At 43.6% G+C, this 20,605-nt stretch overlaps 1 protein-coding gene across 1 annotated transcript in view; it reads left to right on the top strand.

Moving 5' to 3' along the window:
* TECTA (tectorin alpha) overlaps positions 1–20,605 on the top strand; it is an 84,145-nt gene that overhangs the window by 30,851 nt on the left and 32,689 nt on the right. The window contains exons 4-8 of the mRNA XM_075606596.1: positions 7,910–8,043; positions 13,734–14,021; positions 15,816–15,953; positions 16,879–17,044; positions 20,107–20,519. Of these exons, the coding sequence (XP_075462711.1) occupies positions 7,910–8,043; positions 13,734–14,021; positions 15,816–15,953; positions 16,879–17,044; positions 20,107–20,519 (1,139 nt within the window). The remainder of the gene's footprint in view (positions 1–7,909; positions 8,044–13,733; positions 14,022–15,815; positions 15,954–16,878; positions 17,045–20,106; positions 20,520–20,605) is intronic.

Below are 20,605 nucleotides of genomic sequence, written 5' to 3'. Positions count from 1 at the left end.
AAAACAAGAGGTAACTCGCAATGTATTACTTCCTGGTAACACATTTTATAAATAAATAATTGATATCATCAATCTGGTTGCAACCCTACCCTCAGCTACAGGTGTGTGACATTACTGCCAGCTTTTCAAAACTGGCGAATATTGGACTTTTTCTGCTGGCAAACATTTAGCAAAAAAATCATCAGCATTTGCAAATATTCACCTGCAGTGTCGTTCCCGAGCCATTAAGGGAGAGACAGTCCTGGCGAACGTTGCCGATACTGTTCAAACGCAAACTAAGCAGGAGAAGTGGTTAAAATGTTAAGGCGGCAATCATGCCTCTTTCCTCACAGCTTAGGTCTGGGACATGGTGATATGAAGAGCGCTGGGCAGCGCTGACGCTCATGCAGGAGATTTTTCGTGTCCCTGCATGAGCGTCAGCGAACGCGCTTGTGTGCCGGGTGGGAGCCGGGCGGGAGGCGGGACGGGAGGCGGGGCTAAGGCGCCACATCACGGCGCCGACGTCACGGACTGCCATTGGCTTCTGGCAGTCACGTGACTGACCCTGCGCTTCCCTCAGCGGCAAAATTTAAACTTGCCTGTCTCCTGCATTTCCACACGCCTCCGCATGCCTGCGGTAGCGTGCGGAAGCGCCGTCTAAAGCCGCGCTGATAGGGATAATGTTTCCCCTCAGCGCGCCTCAGCGCGCCTCAGCACGGTCTTTTTGACCATGTCCGAGGCCTTACACATGGACTTACTTCTAATAGGGTCAGTAAACTACATTTACTGAAGCCTATGGTGATGAAATCCGTACTTCTCCATATGAAGTGTACAGTAGCTACAACAACTCTCCACGGATTCTCCAAAGATCTATTGTCATCAAGGCCACTTTCATAATCAAATGTTTTCTTATATACAGTAGCACTGACAGCACAATGGGGCAGATCCATCAAGCTTGGTACGAGTTAGCGCACCACACCTGGACTTAACTCCCATTGACTTGATCCATATTCCCAATGAGTCCCAGCACTGAAGAGCATATGGTCTATTTCTTGTGCCTGACTTGCACAAGGAGAGCTGACACCTTCAATGGAACCAGGTTTCCAAAGCAGTGTTCTTACCACTGAACTACGCCCTTGGCCCAAAGGATGTTGCCCAACTTCTTAATGATCTATAAATCTGATTCACTGCCGGTGGTGACTGAGAATAAATCAAACAGTTAATGTTTAAAGGTGCTGGTCTCAACCAGTGTCCTTTTGATGGAGGTTCATTCTCTTGGCATTAGAGAGAAATTTGAGAAGTAATTTATACGTGTACATTAGAAAAGCTTTAATAACATACAACTGCAATTACATGTAGTAAAATAGAATATAGTATTTTAGAAATATGTCGAGGGTTAATACAAGGAAATTGCAAGGGAAACTATCACCAAAAAGTATAATAATACGGGATCACCCCCCCCCCCACTCCATCCCCCTCTTTGTCTCCCCCCCATCCCATGTCCCCACCAGTCCTACCCCCAAATATAGAAAATTGTTTATTGGTTTCCGACTTGTACAATTTGCAGTCATGTACCTATGACTATACTGTCGACATTGTCATTTTCTGTATCTCTGCTACAAGTCCCTAATAAAGGAAAAAGATTGTTAAAAAATAAATAAATAATAATACGGGATCATCCATTAAATCAATGCTGTTTCTATGGTTTAACTTGTTCGCCATATCCCTCTATAGTACCTTTCCTTTCTAAAATATGCAATATTTTCTTAAACATATTTACTGTATCTCCAATGGAGGTAAACCCCACGTAATCCCTACCCTTACCCATACCTCTCCTTCACTGCTGCTGAAATCTCCACTCTCCCATGGTCTTAAGGAGCGATCTCATTTACTGGATATCGGAAGGAGATATTATTGACAAATGTTTGGGGTTTTAGCTTGCTTTCCTCTGGCTCAGTATAATCAGGTGAATATGTCACCTCGCCAGAATTGAGCCAGAGGTTTAACTTGATGGGCTTGTGTCTTTTTTTTTTCAACCTACAGTACAATTGATAAAGTTTACATAAAGTACGCCCATGGCAGATTTCCAACCCTCGTGTACAAATATAATGGATAAAACCAACGTGGCTACTAAATGTCTACACTAATAAATAATATGTGGAAATATTCAAGTTCACAATTGTGTAGGGCAGTGGTTCTCAACTCCAAGCACTCTCAAGCGCCCCCAACAGGTCAGGTATTAAGGATATCCCAAGCTTCAGCACAGGTGAGCCAGCCAGTGGCTGATTTCCCTAAGCTGAAGCAGGGATATCCTTAAAACCTGATATCTTGATGGCCTTTTAGGACCATCAGTCACCATCCGTCTAAGGCATGTACATGGCACAAAGGTAACTGTCTCCCTGTCTAGTTTAACCGCATGAGAAGGAATATTGCCGAGAGGGAAAGATTCCGAATGGAGCATATTTCAATGGGTTGGCCTAAGCACCACTGTGATGGAAGATGGCCGTTTGATCATCTCAGTCTTCTGGAATCAGAACCCAATGAACACGGGGAAGACTTTATTTCAGAAGAGAAATTAAACGGGCTATTTCAAAGTGCTATAGTTTCTTTTATTATTAAGAGAGAGAAGGGGGGAAAAAACAGATACACATCAATTTGCTAGATTGTCCTTAAACAAAAAGACTTTTATATAAAGTTGACTTCTTCATTTAAATGTAAAGTCGGTTTCCTTTGTTTAGTGTTTTAAGCTGATGCTAATTTGGTAATTTAATAGGGAAGGGTTTTTTTTGGGAGAAAGGTGAAAGGGTTTTTCTCTTTTGTGTTCTTGAGTAGAAAGTATTTCTGGTCAGACAGAGTAAGAGACCAATCCAGGAGACCTGACATTTCCATCTGAATTCTTTCTCTCTCTCTTTTTTTTTTTTTAACTTTAAAGGAGTAAGATTTCAGGGAAACTACTTCACTCCAATTTCACAGCCCAAAAAAAAAAAAAAAGTGATCGTTAGATTAACTTAATCAATAGGAAAAGACTGGATCGCCGCTCCTCATGCAGATACCTGCCCGCATAACATCAGACAAACTTCATGTTTCATTTTAGGACAAGGGGCCCAGGCATTATTCCCATGTCCAGGAACAGCTAAGTAAGCGGAGAGGAGACAGGAACAACTTTTACATCCCAAAGTTTGGGTTCTCAACTCTTATTTTTTTTTTTTTTGGGCAGGTTGGTAAATTCTAAATACCTCAAAAGCAATGCTATACTGTACTATTATCTATCTATCTATCTATCTATCTATCTATCTATCTATCTATCTATCTATCTATCTATCTATCTATCTATCTATCTATCTATCCACACACACATACTGTACTATTATCTATCTATCTATCTATCTATCTATCTATCTATCTATCTATCTATCTATCTATCTATCTATCTATCTATCTATCTATCTATCTATCTATCTATCTATCTATCTATCTATCTATCTATCTATCTATCTATCCACACACACATACTGTACACACACACACACACACACACATATTAATTTATATATGTATATATGTATATTATATGAATATGCTGTTTTATATATATATATATTATTATCAGCGCTATTATTGTGGGGGAGCTGGAATACTAAGTGGGAGAAATGTAATGGCTGGCATAATTTCTTATTGTATTGTATTGTATGTCTTTATTTATATAGCGCCATTAATGTACATAGCGCTTCACAGTAGTAATTCAGGGGGAGGGTAATCAAATAAATAACAGATAATATAAATAACAGGTCATGGGAATAAGTGCTTCAGACATAGAAGTAACATTAAGGAAGGGGAGTCCCTGCTCCGAGGAGCTTACAATCTAATTTAAAGTTTGATCAATTATTGCAGCTTAGATTTTCTTTGGTTAGGGTTATTATTTCCCTGCAAGTATACAATAGATGAGTGTATATATATATATATATATATATATATATATATATATATATATATATATATATATATACATACATACATACATACATACATACATACATACATACATACATACAGAGAGAGAGAGAGAGAGAGAGAGAGAGACACATACACATGTTGTACAATTGTAGAGTTTTTCTCATTTAAATTGGGCTTCGTTTTTAACCACTTGTTACATTTTGTATAAGAAAAAATCAAGTTCTTCAGAGACTTTTTTTTCCAAGTACTGAGATAAGCTTTTTGTCTAAGTTGGGACCTGTATTTTGTCGATGTGGTGCTATACAATGTGTAAAAGATTTGAATACGTGGAAGGCATAGAGGAAAAAGTGCGTAGAATAGAGCCACTGACATTTTGGGGTCTTTAAATAATCATACTTTGTACCTTTTGTGACTGAGTTGGAAGAGCGCCGTCATTTGGATATTAAAGATTCATTTTATGTAAAAACATTTGTGGGGCTTTTTTCCCCCAAAGTTTGACGTCAGTAAAACTGTTGTAAAACCAGCGCAAAATATTACCAGACCCCTTTTAAAAAAAAAAAAAAAAATGAAAAAAACAATGTTTTTTCTTTTCTTTGGCAAATATGAGGCTAGTTTGCATTAGGACTACATCCGTTTGGGAGCCAGCATGCTTAAATAAATCATCCAATGGTCACTGGTAGAAAAGTAAAGCAAGACGATGATACAGAATCATATACATAGAACAGGGATGGCTTACTCCGGTGCTCAAGGGCCAGCAACAGGTCCGGTTTTCAGAATATCCCTGATTCAGCACAGGTGGCTGAATCAGTGGCCCAGTCGTTGACTGAGCCACTAGTTGAGCCACCTGTGCTGAAGCAAAACCTGACCTGTTGGTGGCCCTTGGGGACTGGAGTTGGCCACCCCCTGCTATAGAGGAACTGTTACGAGAAGGATGTGATGGTGATGGTTTTATTCATCCCGACTGAGCAGGTGCTGCGGGATCAGTGTGGGAGGCTGTGGAAGATGCAGAAGGAATAGACATCTTTGCATTGTCAGGTATGGAGCAGGAGAGATTGGGATTCGTCTTACCTGTAAAAATGGCACGTGAAAGATATTACATAGAATGCTGCTGAAATACGGCCCTTTGTGTAACACACCCGACATTACAAGTGAAAAGGGACCTGTGAGGTTGGGAAAGCTCTGTATATGTGAAGAAGAGACCTGTGAGGTTTGGGAAGCTCTGTACATGTGAAGAAGAGACCTGTGAGGTTTGGGAAGCTCTGTACACATGAAGAAGAGACCTGTGAGATCTGGAAAGCTCTGTACATATGAAGAAGAGACCTGTGAGATCTGGAAAGCTCTGTACACGTGAAGAAGAGACATGTGAGGTTTGGGAAGCTCTGTACACATGAAGAAGAGGCTTGTACTCATTTTACATATGAAGAACTCTCATGTTAATCCCATAAAGCCATTGTCACATACAACAACATATCCTTGACACACAAACACACAAACACACTTCCAGGGACATTGATCAAATTCTGCAAATCTGGCACAACATTTTTTTCAAAAACAGCAGCAGATTTCCCAAAGGAAAAAATACCTCTGCATGCAACGGCATTTATTTTCTGCGATACATCTGGTGCTAGAAAAAGCAGAGAGATGTATACATATCTGAGGCACCTACAACCCTGCCTCAGTGTATTGGGTAATTCATCAAACTTTACCATTAGCATAACTGCCCCAGCCAAAGCTTAGCACAGTACTGGCCTCCTGTATGTCATTTCTGCAATATCAATAACATACAAGCAATATTACACATTCTGTATAAGTAACTGATGTTATACAGAAGGTAGAATACCCCCAACCTGTTAATATATCTCCACATTTTAGTAATAACAATAATCTTTCATTAGGGCTATGGCCAAAAAGTAGTACTGTAACTTCTTATTACTAGGGACATTATTAATAATGCTTATTTCTAAATATGATCAGTTATTTCTTAATATCCTTTTTCATTTAGTTTCCTTTAGGGATTGGGTGTGTGCAGGTCACATTGTTCCCACTGTTACAATGCTCGGCTTATATCCCGATTCCTCCCTGGCAGGGCAAGCAGGGCCCGCAGCACAGGAGTTAATGGCTCTCTCATTCATAACTGATGAGATCGTTCATGCCAGGAGCTCTTTAACCCCTGCAGTAAATAAAAATGCCACGTGTGAGCACATTTGCACGTCTCAGACAGGTCAGCAACCCCTGCCCTTCCCCGTGATCGCTAAGCAAACAGTGCTTCCCAGCAGCCAGGGATTCTGGGTAATGACATGCAAATGAGCGTAGTGTCACTCTTTACTTCTCATCCATTGTAACAAGGACCCTACGTGCAAATGCAACACAAGGGGTATTTTTATTTACTGCACACTGTACGGGGGAGGGATTTTGTCACGTTTTTTTACACGCCATATCTTTTTTCGCGCCTTATTAACCACTGCACGCATTCACTAACACACACTGATACACATACAGTAAAACTGATACACACAGCCTGCAGACTGAGATACGCAATGATATATACACAGAGCTGGAAATGCACACGCACACGCACACAGGCACTGTACACCACACCCTTGCTTATATACAGTCATACGGGTTACATTGTAAACCACTTTTCTTTTGGTTAGGTGGGTCCTATCCTCCTGCTTAGTATCAATATGTCTAGGTTAGGGGTAAAGACTGGGGAACCCGCCCCAATCCGTTTCCATGGTTTTCTCGCATTTCCCCCCCCCCCCTCTCCCCCCCAATAATTTGTTTTGCGGCGTAAAATCCGCAAACGGATTTGGCTGGTTTCAATCCGCGCGGATTCACCAAAATCCACGGAGAGAATTCTACAAATCGGTCCCGCGGGCCGCAGAGTGCCCCGGTAATAACAATAACAAAATCCGCAAAATGCCAATCGCCCTTTTGGAGATTGATTCCGCTGAAATCCGCGGACCAAAAGAACCAGCCGATCCGGTGTGAACCAAAATACGCCCCCCAAAATTCGCCATCTTTAGTCAGAGGCGCTCATCTCCAGTCCTCAATATCCCCAACAGGTCAGGTATTCAGGATATCCCAGCTTCAGCACAGGTGGCTGAATCAGTCCCTGCTTCCTCACAAGTGGCTCGATCAGTGTCGAAGACTTAGCCACTGATTGAGCCACTTGTGCTGAAGCAGGGATATCTTGAAAACTTGACTTGTTGGGGGGTCTTGAGGACTGGAGATGAGACTCACCTGGTCTAGGTTATTACTCCAGTTTTGCTCTTTGTGCATCTCAGATTTTAGGTGAGTCAATAGCCAGAGGCGACGCTGCATATCACACTGTGATGTTACAAGGCCATCGTTTGCTGCGTTGCGGTAAAGCTCCTTAACTAACAACCTGTATGAAACGCAGGAGATGCGAATAACACGCGTCTTACATTTGAAGCAGCAGAAAATGGGCAGTGGATCAAAAGCAACCTCCTCTGCCCCCGTACTGTACACAGACCCCTAGGACTGTAACCGCTCTTATAGCCCCATCATGCAGAGCAATGTGTTGCTCTGGCAGGGCCGGGGTTAACACCATTCTCCCTTTGCTGTGTCTTCGATTCTGCGTGCGCTAACCTTTACCTAACAAAGCTGTGTTGTTCCAGAATGAATTGTCCATCTCTGTTGGGAATCTGCTCGGCGTTTCTCTTTCTACAAGGTTGGTACCATCCTAAAAAAAAAACAACCCAACCATCTTCCAAATATTGGTGGGTGGTCGTGTTTGGGGAAGTCCCACCTGATATAAGTCTCACCTGATATAAGTGCCACCTGATATAAGTCCCACCTGATATAAGTCCCACCTGATATAAGTCCCACCTGATATAAGTCCCACCTGATATAAGTCTCACCTGATATAAGTCTCACCTGATATAAGTCTCACCTGATATAAGTCTCACCTGATATAAGTCCCACCTGATATAAGTCCCGTCTTCTCTTGCAGCTCAGGCCAGGGAGATTTTATACCCGTTCTGGCAGAATGACACCAAAACACCCAAGGTGGACGACGGGAGCTCGACCGAAATTAAACTGTCCCTTCCTTTCATATTCTTTGGGGTCCCATACAGAGCACTTTATGTAAGTGATGACAAACTTGTTACCTAGATAAAGGTTTCCTTAACCACTTGGTAGCCACGGGGTCCTCCTAGAAAAGTCCAGTCCCATGCACAAAGTCAAATAAATATTGGGTTCTATCCTAATGCCATATTTGAATTGATATTGTGCTAAAAAGGTAGTACAAACCTTCATAAACTGGGTGTTGTATGCAGGGATTGTGCAAGGGGATTTGGCACTCTAGACGAACCTTTAGCCTCCTTCCCCATCCCCCTTCAACAATGGACTTTTGGAATTATTTTTTAAATGTTATACCCCCAATTATCTCTCCTCCTCCCCCCATTCTCCCTCTTTCACCTTCCATCACCCCTTCCTCATCCTCTCACCCCCTTCCTCATCCTTTCACCCCTCCTCATCCTCTCACACCCTTCTCATCTTCTCACCCCCCTCCTCATCCTCTCACTGCCCCTCCTCATCCTCTCACTGCCCCTCCTCATCTTATCTCCCCCATCCACCCTCTCTTCCCTTTCATCCTCTCACCTCCCCCCTTCATCCTCTCTCACCTCCCCCTTCATCCTTTCTCACCTCCCCCCTTAATCCTCTATCACCTTCCACCCGTCATCCTTTCTCACCTCCCCCCTTCATCCTCCCTCACCTCCCCCGTTCATCCCCCCTCACCTCCCCCTTCATCCTCTCACCTCCCCCCTTCATCCTCTCTCACCTTCCACCCTTCATCCTTTCTCACTTCCCCCTCTTCATCCTCTCTCACCACCCCCCTTCATCCTCTCACCTTCCCCCTTCATCCCCTCACCTCCCCCTTCACCCTCTCACGTCCCCCCTTCATCCCCTCTCACCTCCCCCCTTCATCCTCTATCCTCTTCCACCCTTCATCCTTTCTCACCCCCTTCATCCCCTCACCTACCCCCTTCATCCCCTCTCACCTCCCCCCCTTCATCCTCTATCACCTTCCACCCTTCATCCTTTCTCACCTCCCCCTTCATCCTCTCTCACCTCCCCCTTTCATCCTCTATCACCTCCCCCCACTTCACCCTCTCACCTCCCCCCTTCATCCCCTCTCACCTCCCCCCTTCATCCTCTATCACCTTCCACCCTTCATCCTTTCTCACTCTCCCCCTTCATCCTCTCACCTCCCCCTTTCATCCTCTCTCACCTTCCCCCTATTCATCCTATCTCACCTACCCCCTTCATCCTCTCTCACCCACCCCTTCATCCTCTCTCACCCTCCCCTTCATCCTCTCTCACCCCCTCCTTCATCCTCTCTCACCCTCCCCCTTCATCCTCTCTCACCCTCCCCCTTCATCCCCTCTCACCTCCCCCCTTCATCCTCTATCCTCTTCCACCCTTCATCCTTTCTCACCCCCCTTCATCCCCTCACCTACCCCCTTCATCCCCTCTCACCTCCCCCCCTTCATCCTCTATCACCTTCCACCCTTCATCCTTTCTCACCTCCCCCTTCATCCTCTCTCACCTCCCCCTTTCATCCTCTATCACCTCCCCCCACTTCACCCTCTCACCTCCCCCCTTCATCCCCTCTCACCTCCCCCATTCATCCATCACCTTCCACCCTTCATCCTTTCTCACTCTCCCCCTTCATCCTCTCACCTCCCCCTTTCATCCTCTCTCACCTTCCCCCTATTCATCCTATCTCACCTACCCCCTTCATCCTCTCTCACCCACCCCTTCATCCTCTCTCACCCTCCCCTTCATCCTCTCTCACCCCCCCCCTTCATCCTCTCTCATCCTCCCCCTTCATCCTCTCTCACCCTCCCCCTTCATCCTCTCTCACCCCCCCCCTTCAACTAAATATAAATAATGCATTTTGTTAACACATATTATGAAACTTCTGCGTTGCGTAAAATAAATTTGTGGTTGATACATAGCAACCTTATTCTGCACTAACGATATACACAGACTGTTTAGGGTTTACGCCAGGTACCTTGTGTTTCTATGCGCCAAAGTGTCTGATTAAAACCATTTTTGACACTGATGGCACACATTGATTAAATACGGTAAGTACAAGCACAATTACATTTGAGATTTCTGTCAATTTTACACCAAAAATGCCTTGTGTGACGCTCAGAACAAAGGTCTCATTGTCCTTCTAAAAGTTGTCTCTACCTTCCATTTTTCACCCTGATTACAAATGACACCATCAGGTTCCAGTTGCAGAAGAAATATTGATTTCGAATAATGTTTGCGTTTTATTTAGTTTGAAGCACAGTGGCATTCTTTAAACAGGTTGGAAAATGTATTTATTTGCTGGCTATATGGGAAATATATATGGCTTTTTCTTTGGCCATTTCTTGGGTAATTCTAATCTTATCTGAATCCTATGTGTGCCGACTAATAATAGCACAAGCCAAAAACAGTGTTAATAAGCCTTTTTCTTGTAGACCCATGGGCCCAAAATGACTAAGTGGCGTTCTTCAGTAAAACACTGTTAACTGAAAGCGCTGTAAGGTGTCTTGTGGAATAATATTTCTTGGTAAATATGGCCCTATGGTAATTAAGTTATCATGAAGCAATAGCCGTCTTAAATAAAGAAAAAATTATAAATACATATACAACTGATTTTCCCCCCCGAAGGCTCCATTCACCAACATATAAACATGGAGAGAAGGAGCGGCTCGGTGAGTAAAGACACTGATTGGCACTGAGTGTGAAGCAGGGGAACCTGATTCAATTTCCGGTGTCAGCTCCTTGTGACCTTGTACAAGTCACTTTATCTCCCTGTGCCTCAGGCATCAAAACTATAGATTGTAAGCTCCACGGGGCAGGGACCTGTGCCTGCAAAATGTCTCTGTAAAGCGCTATTATTATTATTATTATTTTATCACTGACAATGGTTCCGTTTCGTTCTAGAAGAAACATTCTAGAAGAAACAACCCCTATAAAGCAGCAATTGGCAACTATTTCACCTGTCTTTTTTTTTACAGGATTAAAACCGGGGGTCGCTAAACCGCGCTATTTGTATCTCCGGGGATACCCCGTTACCCAAGAGACTTACTGGTGTAGTTCCAGGTGTTTTCCATGGACACATACAAAACCATCCAATAGGAAGCCTCAACGGATAGCACTGTGGCTTTCTGTAAGCGAGATTTGGAGCTGCCGAGAGCAGAGGAGAACCCTGGTATTACACCAGTATAAATCTCTGGTACCCTGGTATTACACCAGTATAAATCTCTGGAACCCTGGTATTACACCAGTATAAATCTCTGGAACCCTGGTATTACACCAGTATAAATCTCTGGAACGCTGGTATTACACCAGTATAAATCTCTGGAACCCTGGTATTACACCAGTATAAATCTCTGGAACGCGGGTATTACACCAGTATAAATCTCTGGTACCCTGGTATTACACCAGTATAAATCTCTGGAACCCTGGTATTACACCAGTATAAATCTCTGGAACGCTGGTATTACACCAGTATAAATCTCTGGAACCCTGGTATTACACCAGTATAAATCTCTGGAACCCTGGTATTACACCAGTATAAATCTCTGGAACCCTGGTATTACACCAGTATAAATCGCTGGAACCCTGGTATTACACCAGTATAAATCTCTGGAACCCTGGTATTACACCAGTATAAATCTCTGGAACCCTGGTATTACACCAGTATAAATCTCTGGAACCCTGGTATTACACCAGTATAAATCTCTGGAACCCTGGTATTACACCAGTATAAATCTCTGGAACCCTGGTATTACACCAGTATAAATCTCTGGAACCCTGGTATTACACCAGTATAAATCTCTGGAACGCTGGTATTACACCAGTATAAATCTCTGGTACCCTGGTATTACACCAGTATAAATCTCTGGAACCCTGGTATTACACCAGTATAAATCTCTGGAACCCTGGTATTACACCAGTATAAATCTCTGGAACCCTGGTATTACATCAGTATAAATCTCTGGAACCCTGGTATTACACCAGTATAAATCTCTGGAACCCTGGTGTTACACCAGTATAAATCTCTGGAACCCTGGTATTACATCAGTATAAATCTCTGGAACCCTGGTATTACACCAGTATAAATCTCTGGAACCCTGGTGTTACACCAGTATAAATCTCTGGAACCCTGGTATTACACCAGTATAAATCTCTGGAACCCTGGTATTACACCAGTATAAATCTCTGGTACCCTGGTATTACACCAGTATAAATCTCTGGAACCCTGGTATTACACCAGTATAAATCTCTGGTACCCTGGTATTACTCCAGTATAAATCTCTGGAACGCTGGTATTACACCAGTATAAATCTCTTGTACCCTGGTATTACACCAGTATAAATCTCTGGAACGCGGGTATTACACCAGTATAAATCTCTGGTACCCTGGTATTACACCAGTATAAATCTCTGGAACCCTGGTATTACACCAGTTTAAATCTCTGGAACGCTGGTATTACACCAGTATAAATCTCTGGAACCCTGGTATTACACCAGTATAAATCTCCGGAACCCTGGTATTACACCAGTATAAATCTCTGGAACCCTGGTATTACACCAGTATAAATCTCTGGAACGCTGGTATTACACCAGTATAAATCTCTGGAACGCTGGTATTACACCAGTATAAATCTCTGGAACGCGGTTATTACACCAGTATAAATCTCTGGTACCCTGGTATTACACCAGTATAAATCTCTGGAACGCGGGTATTACACCAGTATAAATCTCTGGAACCCTGGTATTACACCAGTATAAATCTCTGGAACGCGGGTATTACACCAGTATAAATCTCTGGAGCGCTTGTTGTGTCACGCAGGAGACACCTTGGTTCAAATCATGTAATAAAAAAAAGATACTGTAGGTAATTGCTGCTTTGACGAGCAATACCCCAAGTTTCCCAATGTATTGGGGTTCAACCCCCACCGTACAGAAAGTCAGCCCCCCTTAAGTTAACTTTTTGACTTATTTTAATTCTGTTAAAATGTATGTTTTCTTTTTCTTCAGGTCCGTTGAATTCATGCTACTTATACTGTATCTGTTGGAGTAATAATAGATTCAGAATTACTTTTTTTAAACCATGAACACAACAACAACAACAACAAAAAACCCATTTACCTGCCGATCGGAGGATTGATCAACAGCCGTATCCTCAATCCTGGATAAAGATTATGAAAGTGTTTCCGAAGCATGCGGTTACCGTGAATACACAAAGGGATCTATTTGCAAACATCTCCTAGCTGCAAAACTAGGGCAAAACCAGTGGACATGGATTGCATCTTCAAGGACCAACTCTCCCTGTTTATGAGGGAGACTCCCAGATTTTTCGTTGACAAATATCTCCTTTTTTTTGTGTTCTCCTTAAAAAGAATTTCCTGATCCCAATGCCAGATAACAGAATTTTTAGAAATGTTCCACGTTTTCACCACAAATCGCGATGAGAAAAGCTGTCAGTTCTTGGTCAGGGTGACGGCAACCACGTTCATTACAGGAAAAACCCCTAGTTGCTTTCATCTGGATTCATTTTCTGGGATTAAACTGGTGCTATTCTTCTGCAGCCAGGAGACCTTAGTAAATAGATTCCTATAGGTTTCAAAACTACATATATTTCATATATTATATTAAAATACTTGGAAATGTCTGTTTGTTACATCGTTAAAATATTGAATTTATTTGATTCCCCTTTTTCCTAGGAGAGACAACACATTTAAGTGCCGTATTGCTTCTAATTCACAGGTTAACAACAACGGAGTGATCTCCTTTAGCGTCCTCGTCAGCCAGTTCACCCCCGAAGCTTTCCCGCTGTCTGATGGACGCGCCTTCATCGCGCCTTTTTGGGCCGACGTCCACAACGGAATAAGAGGGGAGATCTACTACAAAGAGACCAGCGACCCTGCGATCCTGAAGGAGACATCCAAAGAAGTCAGGAGGCACTTCAAGAACCTCCCGTCTTTCTCTGCCACCTGGGTTTTCGTGGTCACTTGGGATGAGGTCACCTTCTACGGCGGAAGCAGCACCACTCCTGTAAGGACACAAGTTTTATTTATGGTTCCTGATCATCACAACGCTAGTTTGTCCACAGAGATGGGCGAAGCAGTCCAAATTTGGTCCCTGAATTGTTTTGACCAAATCCGTCCCCCCAACTTACATCCGTCTGCGAGTTAGGTACTAAAATATCTGAGCGGGTTAATCAGAATCCACCGTTAGATACAATCCGGGTAAATGTGTAAGAATCCGCACTCAGATTCCCTATTGAATCTGAAAGCCGCACTCAGATTGTTATAAATCCTCTCTCTCTCTCTGTCTGTATCTCTCTCTCTGCCTGTCTCTCTCTCTCTGCCTGTCTCTCTCTCTCTGTCTGTCTCTCTCTCTCTCTCTCTCTCTCTGTCTCTCCCGTCGGATTTAATCTGAGTGTGGATCAGCCCTTTTTGAAACTCATTCCACGGGAATCCGCAAACCAAAGTAACCGGCCGATCTGAAGCAGATCTAAGTCGGCAAAAAAATTAATAATTGCCCATCTCTGTTTATCCAGAGCTACAGTAACAGTGTGATCCTGTGCTGCTTTTGAGAGCTCAAAGGGGACGTTCTTATTCAAAACAAACTTTGGTGTAGCTGACAGTTACAAAACAGATGTCCTGGAGTGGGTTGGCTGGCTTTGCACCCCCCTGGCGCAGCTGCAGGCACTTTAGGGAAATCTCGGTTAAAAATACTTGCGAGCCGCCCACTCCTGTTGTGATAGTTTAGCGGCGTATTGCAAAATTACCAAAGAAAATACAGAACAGACAAAATAAGTGCCGGTTAAGTCAAGATCGAGTCAGGCAGAATAATGTTTAAAAAGGGATTGTGTCTCCAATTTGGATATTTGTTCCGCCGTGGTTTCATTTATTTCTATCCTTTTGCCTATTTTAAACATAGGGTTTATTTTCCTATTTTTGAGTCATACGCCCCAAAGATTTTGTTTCTGAAGCTAAACTTGTAATAGCCATTATTGATTGAATGGCCCTTAACAAGCAGTAATAGCTACAGTATCACACTTTAGTTTATCTTACCTTACTCAATATGCTATTTAGCCACTTCCCTGTGTTGGAGAAGATTTTTGTCTCTGTCCCGGGGATGCGATTTCACAAGATGATTATGGGCCTTAGCGGGTTCTTTTTAATTTTCATGAACAACATCTGAATATCTGTGCAATGTTTATGTCATGGGCACAGTTTGTTGAGACGGTGAGAGCAGTGTTGATGTTTCCGCTGTGTTTTCCATCTTTAAAGAATCATTTTGACTTGTTAGTAAAAGGGTCTCAAATCCTTACCTTCCCAGGTATATATTGTGTCTAAAACCTCATACGTTGTGTAGCCAACATGCACATCACACATTTAGTAGCAACATACATTCTAGTTTCTTGTATCATAACACCTGTCTTAGTCCCAGAGATTCCCATGCTCGTGTATATCTGTACAGTCTAACACAGTCAGGGCCAACTCCAGTCCTCAAGGGCCACCAAAAGGTCAGGATTTCAGGATATCCCTGCTTCAGCACAGGTGGCTCAGTCAACGACTGGCCAACTCCAGTCCTCAAGAGCCACCACCAGGTCAGGAATTCAAGATATCCCTGCTTCAGCCCAGGTGGCTCAATCAGTGGCTGAGCCACAGATTGAGCCACCTCGGCTGAAGCAGGGATATCTTGAAGACCTGACCTGGTGCTGTCTCTTGAGGACGGGAGTTGGCCACACCTGGTCTAACCTGTCAATCTGGGAGACAGCTATAGGACGTGGGAAACACGAGGCATTGTGGGATGTTTAATCTGTAATGACTTTGTCAGGTGAATACATTTCAAGCTCTGTTGATCTCGGATGGGACATCAAGCTTCACCATGTTTAATTACGCGGAGATCACTTGGACGACAGGGACAGCGAGTGGGGGGGACCCTCTTACTGGTCTTGGTGGAGTAATGGCGCAGGTGAGCACTCAAATATAATTTAACACCCTATTAAACCCCTGCGTTATGTAGTTATAACGGGCATTGAGAAACCCCTGAGACTATCCAGCAAGGCAAAGCCAACTATTAATGGTCCTTGGATTTTAATCAAATGTCATGAGTTTATGAGTTGAATCAAATGTCATTGATGAGCACAAAGGTCACCCAATGAAATGAATCTCATTGAAGAGCAGTACCTACAGCATGTTATGTATGTGGTGTGTGTAGGTGCATGTTAGAAGAACATGGGATCAGATTCTTATAACATACATATACATACATACAGGGCTTGACAAATTGGGAAAAAGCCACTCGTCTGAAAAACAAAGTGCACACGCCCCCCCCCCTCAATTTTTTTGGTCTAATTGTGACCCCCCACCCTCCCTTACCCCCTCACTATACCCGCTTTCGAGTGTTACTAGCAGCGGGGTGCTGCAGCATCTCCCGACATTGTCCTGCATCTGTCTGTCCAACTTCAGTGTCTCCCCATGCATCTCCCGTGGAAATGGCTGCTTGGCGTCATATGACACCCGTTGCGATGCTACGTGATGTCATGACACACACATATTATATGTAAGAGACTCAAAACAATCAGCAAAAGGTAATACAGTAAAATTATTACAGGAAAAAAAGCTTGTGAGTGGATTAGACAAATAGAAAACGAGCAGAAATCCATTGTACGTGTATTTTCAGAAGCTACAACCATTTGTTGAGGGCAGCTGGTAGACGCATGCTACTGTATATATGAGGTGTGTACTATGACACATAGTCCCAGCCCAAACCTTTACCCTGCTGATCCGATACAATTTGGGGTCTTACATTGTCTTTTTTTTCTTTTTGTACATCTGAGTTTTCTTTATTTACCCTAAAATGTAAGAAACTAGAAAGATGAATGTTTTTTTCCCAGGCCGGATTTAATGGCGGAAACAGCACCAATTTCTTTAGCCTCCCCGGTTCCCGGTCACCTGAAATCGTCAGCATTGAACAAACTACGAATGTAAATTTCCCAGGCCGCTGGCTTTTCAAGATAGATGGGAAGGAGATTGACCCAGCCAATGGCTGCAACCTAAGAGGTAAACAATGAAACCAACCCATTATCCATGAGATCATGAAGTCTCTCCCAGAATTCCTTCCACAAAATGACATTCATTCTATGTAAATCTATGTACTCTCAGAACTGGATAGTAGGATTAATATACAATGGAACAGTACAGTGGGCAAGGAGGACCCTCCTCTATAAGGAAGAGTGTAAGCATAAGGTGTAGAGAGAGGAGGGGTTTCATAAGGGCAACTTTCCATGAAGCTATGTCAGAGGCAGGCAGCCCGGGAGAAGTCCTGGAGGTGACAGTGAGATGGGCAGCCAAAGAGAAGTCATGGAGGTGGCAGTGAGATGAACAGCCGAGAGAAGTCATGGAGGTGGCAGTGAGATGGACAGCCGAGAGAAGTCATGGAGGTTGCAGTGAGATGGACAGCCGAGAGAAGTCCTGGAGGTGGCAGTGAGATGGGCAGCTCAGGAGAAGTCCTAGAGGTGGCAGTGAGACAGCCCGGGAGAAGACATGGAGGTGGCAGTGAGATGGGCAGAGCAGGAGAAGACCTGGAGGTGACATTGAGATGGACAGCCTGGGAGAAATCTTGGAGGCTGCATTGAGACAGACAGTCCAGGAGAAGTCCTGGAGGCTGCAATGAGAGGCGGTTATGAGGGAGAAGAAGAGGAGGAAATAATGGTTAGAATAGGAGGATATTTGGAGATAAGTTCAGAGATGTAGCCACCAAATTAAGAAAGGGGATGGCAAATCTGATTTATGAGGAGAGGCTAGCTAAATTTGATTTGTTTACATTAGAAAAGAGGCTTCTAAGAGGGGATATGATAACTCTATACAAATATGTTTGGGGACAGTACAAGGAGCTTTCAAAAGAACTATTCAACCCAAGGGCAGTACAAATGACTCGGGGCATCCCTTGAGGTTGGACGAAAGGAGATTTAACCAGCAACAAATGAAAGGGTTCTTTACAGTAAGGGCAGTTACAATGTGGGGTTCGTTACCCATGGAGACTGTGATTTCAGACACAATATATATCTTCAAAAAAGGTTGGACATCTTTTTAGGAAGGAAACGTATACAGGGATATACCAAGTAAGTAAACATGGGAAGAACGTTAATACAGGGAGTAATCCGATTGCCAATTCTTGGAGTCAGGAAGGAATTAATTTTCCCCCCTATGAGATATCATTGGATGATATGTCACTGGGGTTTTTGTTTGCCTTCCTCTGGATCAATCTACTTTAAGTACGGATATAGGATAAAGTATCTGTCGTCTAATTTTAGCATAGGTTGAACTTGATGGACATACAGTACATCTTTTTTCAACCTCATCTACTATGTGACTATGTTTGGAGGGGCAGCATTGTGGAGAGCTTTGTACGGGAGAACTAGAAACTAATCTTACCAGGCGTTGAAGTCCCTTATAAGTAATGCTGCTCCTGTGCTCAATGTAAGAAAAACTACATTTGGTAAAGAACAGGGTAAAACCTTTTGAATGTCACGTTAGAAAGGATTATTCGGTAGTCATGCCCTGAGAAACATACCTGTAAATGGAGAGCCACTCTTGACATGAAATCTCTTTTCCAGTAACAGGAAACACCCCACTGTGACGACTGATTCTTCCAGTTACATGCGGCTCTGGGGCAATTTAAAGATGATTATCTAGTTTAGGCACATGAAGCAGAATATATATCCAGTAGCGCAGCCAGGGGGGGTGAAAGGGGGGGATTTGCACCCCCCCAAGAATTGCTATTGCACTTATAGAGGCCCCCGCCCTCCTCCCCACAGCAGTAAAGCTGATAGACGGGAGAGAGCGCGGTGCCTCAGTAACAGTGCGGCCCTTCTCCTTCCGCCTTGCGGCTTCATGACGTAGCGACGTCACGGGGCGACATGCTGCAATGATAATGTGCTGTCACATAACGCAGTGACGTCACGTGGTGACGCGCTGCCATGACAACTCGTCACTGCGTAGCCTGAGGGTGCGCTGTCATGGCAACGCGTCGCCATGTGACGTCACTACGTCACGACGCCACGACTGCTCCCCCACCAGTCACAGTTTCTGATTGTGCCGCTGTATATGTCCATAGATAATATTGTTAAATCGTTTGTTTAGTCACAACTAATGTCTTTTTATTTCATTTTATTTGTTATGTAAAGTTCGTTATCAGCCTAAATTTCTTCATTATGTAAAGTTCCTGCCACCAAAAAGCAACATATTTAAGTGTCTCCTGTAAATAATAATGCAGCATTGAACTGTACCATACCATAAAATAAGCTTAGCTGATTAATTATAAAGATGTATTAAAGTGATGGCATCTTTATGTCTGAGATTGAAATTCAGCATTAAGGTTACAACCCGTGTGTCATTACGTTTTATTTCGGCATTAAGTATCCAATCTGTGGAAAAACTTTTGTAAGATTTACAAGTATTGTCCCAGATCCCCTAAAAGGTGCAGAAGGCCTTCTACCATCCATTCGGGCTGCAGGCGCTTTCAGGCTTCGCAATGCTTAGCAAAACGTGCCCTCCAAGTCTTGATGAGGTTGAGGGTTGCACAGAGCTGTGTATACTCCTGGTCTGTGACTGCAGGTTAAGATCATTGTTACTACTGTAGAGAAGGATAAAGAAACCATTCCTCTGTGAGGACTCTCCGTGTGCGCCCCCCGACCCCACATGTTCTCCACATGCTCCCCCTCACACATACTGTGGGCTAATGATCAAACCTGTGTGGCTGCAAAAGTGGTGAAATAAAGCAGCAGTTTTCTATGAAAAATGCTATTATTATAAGTAATATACTGTATATTTTTTAAAAAGTAACTTCCCTTCTTGCAAATATCTTCACACACTGATAGCAATTAGGAAACTACCATTGCAATAAAACAGCGTCACTTTTACCCCTCCCCCCCACCCCCAAAAAAAATATCTCAATGTAGTTCTTTGCACCAGTGTGAAACCATTTGCGGGGGAGACTTTGAACCATTTTTGCGGGGGAGACTTTGAACCATTTTTTGCGGGGGAGACTTTGATGAAAAGCTTACTTGCAACAAGCCCCCTTGTCTCAGTAATACAATCTTGTTGCTTTGTTTTGTTATCAGGGCAGTTTTTGCGCCAAGGAGAGCTGTTTTGGGAGAACGCGAACTGCTCCATGAGATGCCGTTGCCTGGATTTTAACAATGAGATATCGTGCCAGGAGTCAGTCTGTGGGCCATACGAAGTCTGTGAACCCAAGGAGAAATTCTTCCAGTGCTTGCCCGTGGAGAGCAGCACTTGTGTGGTATTTGGAGACCCTCATTACCACACCTTCGATGGGCTCCTCTTTCACTTCCAGGGATCCTGCTCCTATCTTCTGGCCAGACGGTGCTGGGCGGGGAATCACCTTCCGTTCTTCAGCGTGGAAGCCAAGAATGAGAATCGTGGAGGGTCATCCGTGTCGTGGCTGAAAGACATCTCTCTAGAGGTCTATTCCCATAACATTGTTATTCCCAAGGATAGTTTTGGGAAAGTCAAGGTGAGGATCAATGGTGGCTTTGGATCTGGAGGGAGGTGGGGACTCGGGGAAGGTATAAGGAACAGCAGTACATGCAAGGTCAACTA

This window comes from Ascaphus truei, chromosome 6 (genome assembly GCF_040206685.1).
Source record: "Ascaphus truei isolate aAscTru1 chromosome 6, aAscTru1.hap1, whole genome shotgun sequence".
NCBI classification, from domain to species: domain Eukaryota; kingdom Metazoa; phylum Chordata; class Amphibia; order Anura; family Ascaphidae; genus Ascaphus; species Ascaphus truei.
Note: the sequence above shows the minus strand (reverse complement) of the source record. Positions and strands in the feature narration are given on the sequence as shown.